This window comes from Bactrocera latifrons, unplaced genomic scaffold (assembly GCF_001853355.1).
Source record: "Bactrocera latifrons isolate USDA-ARS-PBARC rearing strain unplaced genomic scaffold, ASM185335v1 scaffold_3, whole genome shotgun sequence".
Lineage (NCBI taxonomy): Eukaryota > Metazoa > Arthropoda > Insecta > Diptera > Tephritidae > Bactrocera > Bactrocera latifrons.
In genome coordinates this window covers 4,267,285-4,278,988 of record NW_017536629.1, presented here as the reverse complement: position 1 = coordinate 4,278,988, position 11,704 = coordinate 4,267,285, and the positions used below count along the sequence as shown (strand labels likewise).

Sequence of the window (11,704 nt, the reverse complement as noted above, 5' to 3'; positions counted from 1 at the left end):
TTTAAAAAAAAAAACAGTTTAAAAAATTAATTAGTTAAATTAAACATAACCACATACAATATTAACTAAAATTAACTGGATAAGTGTGGATTCGAGCTACTAAAATGATGAGGACTACAAGGTTCTAAAAAATAATATTTTTTATGGCGATCATTTAAAAAAATATTAGTAAACGAAATACGTAACTATGAAAATAAATAAGTGTCTAACATAAATATATATTTTTTGAGTTAGTGGTAAATTGTGCAGTGCTTGCGAGTAAGAGAGAAAACTAATTTTACCACATATACAGTCGAATTTCGTTAATTGTAAACAGAAAAATAAATAAAATGAAACTAAAAATAAAAAATTTAAAACCAAAAAACAAGAAATAAAATGTTATATTTTTCATAATCTCCGATAACTTTTATTCCACTAAAATATTTATCGGTTTCAATAAACATTAAATTCTTCCTGCTATTTATGGTTTCACATTCAGGTGCAATAAAAGAATTAACTTTTGAAATAAACAGTAAAAAATTAATTAAAAATTTTTAAAATCGATAATTCTGAAACATGTATGTATATCGATAAATTTTGACAGAAGACATAAAAATTGAAAAGTTTAACAAAACTTCAATTTAAAAAAGCAAATATTTTCTATAATAAATAGTAAAATTGGATAAATTTATCGTTATAATTTTTACAGAAAATATAAAATTTAAAACATTTATCAAAATTCAAATTCAAAAAGAAAATATGTTATTTTTTAGGGTAAGTTATCGAGAAATAGTATCGCTATCGATTTTTACTGAAAATGTAAAAACTAAAATATTTAAGTTATTTAAAAATGTAATTTCATTTAAGTGGATTCGACTATATAAAATTAAAATATAAGTAATAATAGTAAATAAACACTTAACATAACTTTCTACATTAATATGCATGACTTTCAACTTTTCCTACAGGTGCTTAAAGCCAGTGCATAGTTGTGCATGTGGGAGTGCCAATAGTACTACTAGTAGTAAGTAGTAGTAGTATGTTTTTAGGCGTTCACTTACCATGCGGCGACCCTTGTACGCGTTTTTGTAGAATTCATTGAACAAGAAGAAGAACATCACAGCGTGCATGCCGATCCACCAAACGAACGCTTTTGGATAGTTGCAATCGATAAAAAGCAATTGGAAGGCGTGCACCATGATCAGCACAAATTGAACCTGACGAAAGCGAGAGAAGAAAAACATTTAATATTTCTTTCCTTCGTTGCATATGTGTGCGCGAGTAAATTGATACTTTACCATCTGCAGTGTGGTCAAGTACTTCTTCCACCACAAATATTTCTGGAACTGTGGACCCATGGCTGAGAACATATAATACGTATACATGACGATGTGCACGAATGTGTTGAGCAGACCGAAGAAAGTGCTGTGACCACCTGTTTGAGGGGAGAGAGAGCAGAAAGGGAGGAGTAAATATGTATATGTGTATATATGTGAAAGAGTGACCACAAAATTATGCAAGCGTGCAAGTTGGAGGTCAGTTCTGACGCTGCACTTGTATGTGCTACACATTTGGCTATGAGTATGAGTATTTATGGGGGTGTGTGTGTGTTTACGCACCTGGTGTGAACTTGACACCGAACCAGACAGACATCGGCATGCAGCCGTGGTGTATGACGTGCAGCGTCGTTACTTGGCTCGTCTTCTTGCGTAGCACAAAGAAGACCTGAAAAAAAAAAGAATTTCATTAAATGAAAATTAAATATTATAAAGGTTAACAAGTTTTTGGTAATAAAGAGTCTTATATGAAGTTCATTCATTGCAGTACCATCAGTTGAAACAAATTTTTACAAGTAATTTTTCAAATAGAAATCCTCAAGCAAAATGGTCTTTCTCTTTTTATGGTTTTCTAAAGTAACGTTTTATGAAACAAACTTTTATTTCAAATACTCGACTTCGTACACAATACATTTTTAATAATATGCATTTTATAACCTGACCGATCTAGTAATTATCTATTTTATGTGTGATGTTTTCGAAAATAAAGTGCCCACCCAAGCTTTGAAATTTATTATGCCGAACATCAAAATACTAGCATCCACTAAAAAAGAGATAAATTTTAAGTGTTTTAGCAAACAAGAATCGATAAACAGAAATGCAGCAAAACCAAATAAATTACTTGCAATGATAACTGTACATACCGTACAATAACTTCGTTCGACTTAATTAGCATTTCACTCAAGAATCGCATAATAAATCGTAAAAATGCCACTGTGCATTTGCATGCGTTGGCAGTCAGCGCCCAGAGCCAAAGCAAATGTGTCCAATATTTATACATAAATAGAAGCTCATGAAGGCAACGTACGGCTATTTGCGAAATTTATGCAAATTTTTATTTTGAAACATGCAAGTTTGTAGGAGTAAAGAAACAAGACATTGTTAATGTAGCGACTAACACCTGCGTTATTAATGACCAACTGATCAGTAGTACTTCGAGCTGTTCCAAAAAAAAAAAAGACAAAAAAAAAAAAAAACGCAAATGTGGTCTAAACATTTCGAAATAAAGCGAGCGTAAACATTTGACTGCATTCTTCGCATGCCAAAGCGATGTGCTGTGTTTATACGATTGTTTTGGGAGTGTGGACACGATAATGTGGCTGTGCAAAGTAATAAAGTGGTTTAAGTAGACTTGAGCTAAATAATGTGCTTTAAATATTGGCTGGTCGAAAAAGTCTTTTCGTAATGAACTTTAATGAATCAAATATGTTTCATTTTGGTCAACCATTTTTGCTATATTTCCGCTACAGACATTATTCAATCAGTGTAAAACTTTTCTGGTTTCTCGGCGAAAAACTGCAACAAATAATTTTTACAGGCTTCTCTTGAAGCAATCTTTACTCCATTAAGGGATTTCTGCATTGACCGAAGCAAATGATAGTGCTATGGTGCAAGGTTAGGGCTATATGGTTAATGCATCCAAACTTCCCCGCCAAGCTCTCCCAGTTTTTGCCGAGTTATCAAAGATGTATATGGTCTAGCGTTGTCCTGATGGAAGTCGAAGCCCTTTCTGTTGATCAGTTCTGACTGTGTTTTTCGATTGCTTTCTTCAATCTCATCAGTTGTTGACAGTACAATGTAGAATTAATCGTTAGTTTAGGCTGGAATAGCTCATAGTGGATGATTCCTTTCCAGTCTCACCAAACACTCAGCATAACTTTTCGAGGCGTCAATCCTGTCCTGACCATTTGTTTAGCATCACCACGCTTGATTCTGATCTTTTTCGCACATTGTTATCGTATTTGATCCACTTTTCGTCTCCTGTTACCATTCGCTTCAGAAATGGTTCGATTGCATTTCGTTTCAGCATCGCAGATGTTCATTCGGTCCATTAAATTTTTCACAGACAATTCATGTACTACCCAAACATGAGCTTCTTTTGTGGCCACAATTTTTTAAATTTTTTTGAACTAACCAATTATGGTATTAGGCAAAAACTGAAGAGTATTCGAGGAAAGGTTTCGTAGGGATCATAGAAATTTTGTCGTCAGTGGTCAGTGTTTGGGATATTCGAATAAAATTTAGATGGATTTTGACATTCTAGTGTGGGAATCTATCAGATCCGTTTGTCGGAACAGCACACCTCAAAAACACCTACATTTTCGAAAGTAATTCGAATTTTGAGAAAACCGCTTGTTCTACAGAAAAACTGTTCTTAAATAATTAAGTAAAAATTAAATTAAATCTACAATCTATAATCTTATAATGTAAGAACGGCAATATATATATTTAGTCTATATATTTTTTTAAAGCACTTACCGTGTCCATGAACTCGGTGAATTTGGAGAAGTAGTACCACCAACACGCGTGAACCATCTATATAAACATTTTATTTATACGCAGGTGAATAAATAGAAAAAATATATTAGTTTATATAATTTAAAGAAAATTGTCAATCATAAAAAATCGGTTATAATTTTTCAATACTTAAAATAGTAAAACTTTAAAATGTATTTAATTGGTCAACGTTATAACAAAATGCAAACAATATTAAATATTCATTCCAATAAGTTAAAGTTTTTTTACTTCGTTTTTGTTGTTGTAAATTTGATGTCGGAAATTATTTTAACATAGAAAAACTAAAAATAATATTTATTTCTAACTTTTTTGTCAATTTGTTTTTGTGTATTTCGTATAAACTCATTCCTGTGGGAATTTAGGGTACTGCGGCTCTCTCGAAATAATTGTGTGTATACATGTACATTGTCTATCGTGAGTATAAACCAGTTACCCATAAAATTATAGCCAGTATATATATTTATACTTCTAACTGTGTTTCTTTTATTTTTTTGTTTTTACAAAGCCAAGTTCACCAGTACTTTTATGTGCCGTCTTAACCCATAAATATTGTCCTTAAACCAAAATTATTGTGTTTTTACACCGATTGGGAGTCTGTATGTCCATATATTATATATTTACAGTTGAATGTATACAAAAAACAAAAAATAAGCAAAAAACAAAAATTTATTATACTGGTAACATTTCATTTGAAAGCGTTTAAGATTAGGTGATTTTAAGTTTTTTTAATTAATGAAATTAATTACAAATATAATATTTATAGTTAGATTGCAGAAGTTCATATACCATGTGGAAACTTTGACCAAAGCTTGAGCGATAAAAGCTCATATGGAAACGACATAATACCATAAAAAAAAGAACTTCCTAGAACACTGCTATATACTCAGAAGCAGTATATATATACATACTCTTAATCAATGTAATTGCAAGTGAAAGCTCAAAGCTTTGTTGTTTACGTATACAAACACTTAATCTATAAAATGCAAACGCCAGTGATTTCAAATATATTATAGTAGCGAATTCCGAGTGAAAGCTTTGCTTTATACATATACAAACTCTTTATCAATGAAATCCAAGGCTCAGTGATTCTAAAAATATTAGAGTACCGAATTGCAAGTGAAAGCTCAAAGTTTTCCTTACTAGAGCTTTTATTCTAAGTATTATTAAGTATCTTTCTTCTTGACATCCCTGAAAAACTGTTTTCGAAGTGACACCTCAAAGTTTTCTTTGCTAGAGCTTTCATTTAAGTATCTTTCCTCGCAGCAACTATGAAAAAATTGTTCTTGGAATAAATTTCAATACTCAAACGCTTTCAACGTGACATGCGATTATTTAGAGAAAAAAATTATAATAAAATGTATTAAAAAGCTTCCCAATCATATCAGTACGCCAAATAAATACTTTAAATATTAGTGACCATTTGAGAAAAAAGATTGTACATTTTATGCTTAAGAGATAACACACTTTATAAACTAACATAAAGTAAATTAACTAAATACGCGTAAATAAATACATTAGTGTCAACAATTTGGGAATGCAGGAAACTTTGGGTGTGTTTCATAGGTGCATACAACATTTCAAAAAATAATTTTTCGTGTTTTTCTCAACATTTTACTCGGATGCAACTAACAATACTCGTAATCAATAATATGTGATAATAGCAAACGTGAGGCTACATTTGCAAAATATATTTTTTTTGTTTTTTTGGTTTTTGTTTTAACACATACCCTTAACGTTCTAGGGTTATTACTATAATCGACTGGCTGACATCGGAAGTTATAATGCCCCGTTAGCCAACCGGAAAATGCTATCTGTAAAGGTAGAGAAAGATTTTTGTGTTTTGTTGATTTTTGTTTTGTTTTTCATCCAATTTGTATGAGCAATTGATATTTCGATTTGCACTCTTCTTGACATGTAGAGCTTTTCGAAATTCATGAGCTTGTTTCTAGTATGTTTATGAATATTTCGAGAACTTGCGAAGCGATTTTGAATTTTGAAACCTGCATCAAATGAAAGGAAAAACGAATTTTCTCTGCACAGAACTTCTATATAAAATATTTACACTGGAAAAGTTGGATAGGGGCGACAGAGTATGGAAAGTGTGGGAGTGCTTTGGGTTGCTGTTAGTGGGAGGGAAAGATAAGCTGTCGTGCCCAACTACCGAACGGTAGTTAGACATGTGGATGTCGGAAATAAATGTAATATATAAATTTTAACGTATATACTCGTACTTATATAGAGAAACTATTGATAAATAAATATTGTAATCATTCAACTACAGACTCTATGTAGACTCTTTGTGACTTCTATGTAAAAGAAGAAAAGAAGAATTACAATAACACTTACAATGAAATATCGTCTAAATGATGAGCATAATTAAGGAACTGTTATAGTTTTACTGCTTATGATTACTGAAATTATCGATAATGCTTTTAAAATTTTACTATTACTGCTTTCATAGGGACAAATTATTACATACACATTAAATCTAACAAAAATAAGCTAACCTTTTAAATATACTATATATCTCGTTTTATTGCAAGTGAGCGCAAAAGAATCCTCAAATAGCATAACATTGTACCAAAAGAACGGTTGTTTCGTGTTTCGAGTAAAGTTGGCTGCGGTTAGATATTTAGAAAAACATTTTATGTAGTGAATTACAAATAGTAGATTTTTGAGTCGGCGGAATTTCGATACAAGGCTTTAATGTTGTCGTGCTTTATATACCTTTCGTCGTTTTGCTGTATATTCTTTTCTCACACGCATACAAGATAACGAGTACTCGTATACAGTCATTAAAAATATTCGTGACAGTTTGCTAAATTTATAAGTAACTTAATAGTAAGTATAATACTAGGGCATATATAGTATTTGGAACACATTTTTACTTATTATTCGTTTCCAGAAATACTTCTAAGAGGTGAATTTATGTCTTCTTAATTTATATAATTTATTTATACACTCTTATAAGTTTAACACACATAAATATATAGTTATGCATGAAATTTAAATTATTAATCATAGTTAAAATGCTTTCTACTCACATTTAACAAAAAATTATTACTAGTTGTGAAAATCTACTTTTATATTGGAGTTATATAAAATACACATATACTAAGCTACTTCTACGATGAAAAATGGCTGTGAGGACGCGTTGATTTATAGTTCAGTGCTGGAAAGTATAATTTCATACAAAAATTTTATTTTAAATCATTTTAGTGTCTGCTTATTCAAAGTAAATTAATTTTGCCCTAAATATACAAATATTATTACTTATACAATGTTTGTTTTTAATTACCTGAAGGGTTACTACCACTTGCAAACGATTGAAAAAAGGAATTTTTTTTGCGAACTTTTTTTGAAGGGCGCTTTAATTAAATAGTTAAATAAAAATAATGTATTTTTATGGAAATTGATCTATACGGATGGGTTCAAACCAGATAGGCGAGTAGGAGGCAAAATTAGGCAACAAAATCGGCTTCTCTCTACCCGGACAAGCGGAGATAGTAATAGTATCCTTCAAGCGGAGGTAACAGCAATTAAATAAAGCCTTCTTTTTTGACAAGGAGTGTGCTGACAACAAGGAATATACGATAATATACGTATAGATATCTAAGCGGCTTTGAAATCACTTTATCTCTAATCGTCTTTAGGGTTTCGTCAAAGATAGTGAGGAATATCTTGATAATAAAAAGTGGTCGAAGGACTAGTCAAAATTTTGAGTTTTGAAAAAATGGCGGTTTTACGTTTTTTGTGAAAAAATTGCATTTCAAGGGCTTAAAAATCGAAATTATTATCGAAAGCTTCTTTTCTTCTATAACTGCTGGACGAGGTCCATTCAGTCGAAAATTATCCAATTATGAATGGTTACTCGCAAGATGGGTAATGGTTTTGCGAATAGGACTTTCCGTAGGCCGATTAAGTTGACCATAACTTGTGTGACTTTGAGCTATGAAATTCACAAGTGTATTTGCACTATTAATTTCGTTTTGTGTTTTCAAATTAAAAATAAAATAGCCTTAATAATTAAATTGTTTTTGGAAATTTAAAAAATTTAGGAAAGATATATTGTGTATTAAAATTTTTTATAAATTAGAAATTATATAACCTCAATAATTAATTTTCTTTTTAATTTTTGAAAGTAAAAAAAAAAATATTGTGTTTATTTGTAGAAAATATATAACCTTAATAATATTTTTTTTTAAATTTTTAAAAATTTCGAAAAGAAATTTTGATTATGTTAATAGAAAACAGCATTTTTTTTTTTCAAAAGCAAAATATCTATATTTACAAAATTTATATTTTACCCTCTAAGCCGCCTTAATATAATAATAAGTAATAATTTTATGCTTTTCACTTAAATTATTTTTACAAATTTTTTTGATTTCCAAATATTTTTCCAGCAAAGAAATTATAGAAAAATAATAATAACACTTAAAATGATATGCGAAAATTAAGAAAAAAAAACCGGTGAAAAGAAAAGGTATGAATAATATAATATTTATTAATGAATGCTAAAAAAATAATACTGAAAAGAAGAGAAAAAAACGCAGAGCTGCAAAGCTAAAGATTTACTTAAAGATAACGGTTATAATTTAGCTTTTGGCAGCAGCTTAAGCATATGCTTTTTGCAGCGTGATTAATAAGCTAAGCTTTTTAGCAGCTTTAAGCGAATCCTGATGAAGCACGAAGCGCAACTGGCGAATGATTTCGATGATGATTTACTGCAAACTACTTTTACACATATATAATATTGACTAGTTATACATATGCGTTACTACTGGTGGCACATATGTGATGGTTGTAGATATGTAAATATGCAGATGAAGATGAGTTTGCGCTGATGCAGCAACAAATGCGCAGTTTGTTTATATATATATTTATGCTTTTTGCTACCTAATTGTAAGAGATCGAGTGGAGCGCAGTGTATTTAACTATTTCGATACGCGAAGGCAGATTTTTAAAGCAATTTTTTTTTTATATTTTTTTTTTTTTATTCGGACTTAAAGTGGTCTGTATTCGCGATTCACTGTTGTTTTTATTGCTTTCTCACGCTTTCATAATACTAAAATTTTCATTATTATTGTTTTTGTTGTTATTTAGTTTTCGGTTCATTAGACAGTCCAGTTTTAGCATTCGCTTAAAAACTTACACGCTTCGTAGTGGGATCATCGCTATAATCCACCGGCTGACATCTAAAGCTGTAATGACCCCACCAGCCGCCCATTAAACACTAAAAAAATATACATTTCGCAAGTAACAGAAAAAGAGAAATATTTAATTTTTAATAAAAAACGTACTAAGTACTAAACAAAAATTGCAAAATTAAATATACAAAGCTTTTAGTTGATTCGGCAAAATAAAAATACGGTTTTTTCAACTACCAAAATGGAAAACGGCATTAGGAAAGCAAAAAGGTGGGGGCGGAATGGTAGCAGAAGCGCGCATGTTACACTAGCATATACGGCGTTTTTGTAAAAGGCAACGGTACTTGAGCAGTACATGCGTATGCGCGGTTGTTTGGGTTTGGGGCTTTTAGATAGAGGTTGTGGTGGTTGGGATGTGGTATGCGGGTGTGTAATTTCGTAAAAAAATAAAAAATATTACATATTTTGCTTAAATGTAAGTTTGTATGTTAGTATGGATGAATGAGCATATATGTGTGTGTGTTTAAGTAATGTGTGATTAGTATGCGCTTGTCACGTGTACATATATACATAGAAGTTATATATATATAGAGAAGTATATATTTGCTTTTTAAATTCATTTTCGTTGCACATATGTAGGCGCAAGTGCGTGTGCTTCGATGTACATATGTATGCTTAACGGCAAAATCCTTCGCATGTCCTTGAAATGTATCGCAAACTCACTGCCACAGTTGCCGGTGTGACAGTTTTTGACACAATGTTAGCTTAGAGTTCATCTCGCCGTCACAACGTTAGTTCGAGTTTGTGCGTTGCAATAAATGATTGATGGGTGGTTGTATGATTTATTTCTTTTTTTATTATTTTATTTTTATTTTTTCTAGTTGTTCTTTTTTTTTTTTGTYGGTTGATCCGCCAATGACCACCAGATGAGCCCATTTATGATACATACCTCGTAAAACAGCCATGCACTAAATATCACTTGTGCTGCATTATAGATTATCAGTGTGTTTTGTAACTGGAATGGTTTACGATTCTCCATTAATCGTGGGCCAAGCACCTGCAAAGAGATAAGCGGTCATAAAAGGTTTAATGTTGGTAGGGAATTTTTGTTTACCTTGGGCATAAATATGTTCATGTGGCTGTCATGTGACATATCACATACAATAAAATTAGTAATAAATATAAATTTTAATCAATATGTGATAACATATGATGTAATCTCTTATATAGCTATATTTCAGTCTATGTAGAGAGATATTGTGTTTATGTGCTAAGCTTGCACCCTACAAGCAACCTACTGTTATTTCTTTGGTATAACTGCCTTCGATTTACCAAACGTTGTCACATAAACTTACATAATGAAAATTAGAAAGCAGTAAAGAGGTACTATTTTGCATCTTGCATAATCGTTGGACCAAGTCATATTATATTCCAGTCCGATAATTGCGTGGAACGACGAGGACGAAATCATACACTTGTGCTCTAATTTTCTGGCAGAATTGGGCAATTTTATATATCTTAGGCTGGAAAGTGCTATATTTTTATATACGGAGGAACAAATGTAAGTATATATATAACGGATGATTCAAGCGGAGTTATTCTGTTTTAAGCCGTAGCTGAGAGTGTTCACGAATACCGTAAGGAGCCGATTTGGTGTCATTCGCAGCAACTCGGACTGACGTATGAAACGATTTGGCGCGTTTTACATTAAGATCTCAAATTGAAAGCGCACAAACAGCTGTGCAGGAAATGAAGCCGCTCGACCTTCCCAAGCGACATCGCTTGGCACATCGGGCTCCTGAGAAGTTCTAAGAATATCCGACGTTTTCGAGTCAAATGTGATTCAGGAATGAGACCTACTTCTTGATACCTGATATTGAAGGCTGGTGATCTTGGCTATGATTGGCTTCAACAAGACGGCACCACTTCGCACACATCGCTTTAATCAATTTATTGATTGAGAAAATATTTCAGTGAACAGTTAATTTCATGTTTCGTGCCGATCGATTGGCCACCAAGATCGTGGGTCATCGAAAATTGGACTCAAGGATTGGACCCATCTCAGACCTAAACGCGACAAACATTCGAAAGAGATAGTCTTCCAAAAATTATTGCCTTTGAATGATAATATATGTACATTCCCCATTAAATTTGAAGTTTCTGTGTTTTTTTATTGAAACAAAGTACCTAACATTGACACATTTCAATGTAGTTTAATATCATCCTTAACCAGAGGATTCTATACACGATATATGTATATTTCAGTAAACACTGACAATTTTCCGTTGGTTTCACCTAAAGGAATATAAGCCAAAATTCTTGAGTACATTTGAGTTTGAGTTCAAACCTAGTCTCGCCTGGTATTAAGAAGTAGAGTGTAACGATAATGATTCCGTTTTCACGAACAGTGCCAAGAACAATTATTTCAGGCTTTAAAAGGCTTTCTCTAAGTCCATGTACAGGATTTCAAAATTGATAGCGATTCAGTCTTCAGTGTAAGGCTTTTCAATGATTTTTTTTTAGTCCTAATAGCTGAGTGAACGGATTATAACCATTAGAGATTTGCAAAAATTTGAACATGATCCGTCAAATAATATCGCTTCAGATATATGAGCGTATTTCTAAGATTTTTTTAAATTTATGTAGTGAGATCTCCAAAGTTTAAATGTATTTTTCTCGAAAGCAGTAAGATTTTTGGTAATAAATGAAATAAATTTTAAGCCA

At 31.6% G+C, this 11,704-nt stretch overlaps 1 protein-coding gene across 8 annotated transcripts in view; it reads right to left on the bottom strand.

Moving 5' to 3' along the window:
* LOC108970442 (elongation of very long chain fatty acids protein AAEL008004-like) overlaps positions 1-11,704 on the bottom strand; it is a 105,381-nt gene that overhangs the window by 4,743 nt on the left and 88,934 nt on the right. For 7 of the 8 annotated variants that reach the window (XM_018935830.1, XM_018935834.1, XM_018935835.1 and 4 more), the window contains 6 exons: positions 9,930-10,037; positions 5,561-5,644; positions 3,795-3,851; positions 1,599-1,704; positions 1,278-1,414; positions 1,041-1,196 (listed from right to left, as the gene is read on the bottom strand). In XM_018935830.1, the coding sequence (XP_018791375.1) occupies positions 1,041-1,196; positions 1,278-1,414; positions 1,599-1,704; positions 3,795-3,851; positions 5,561-5,644; positions 9,930-10,037 (648 nt within the window). Of the gene's footprint in view, positions 1-1,040; positions 1,197-1,277; positions 1,415-1,598; positions 1,705-3,794; positions 3,852-5,560; positions 5,645-8,985; positions 9,067-9,929; positions 10,038-11,704 lie in introns of all 8 variants that reach the window. The other variant, XM_018935837.1, reaches the window with a different exon arrangement.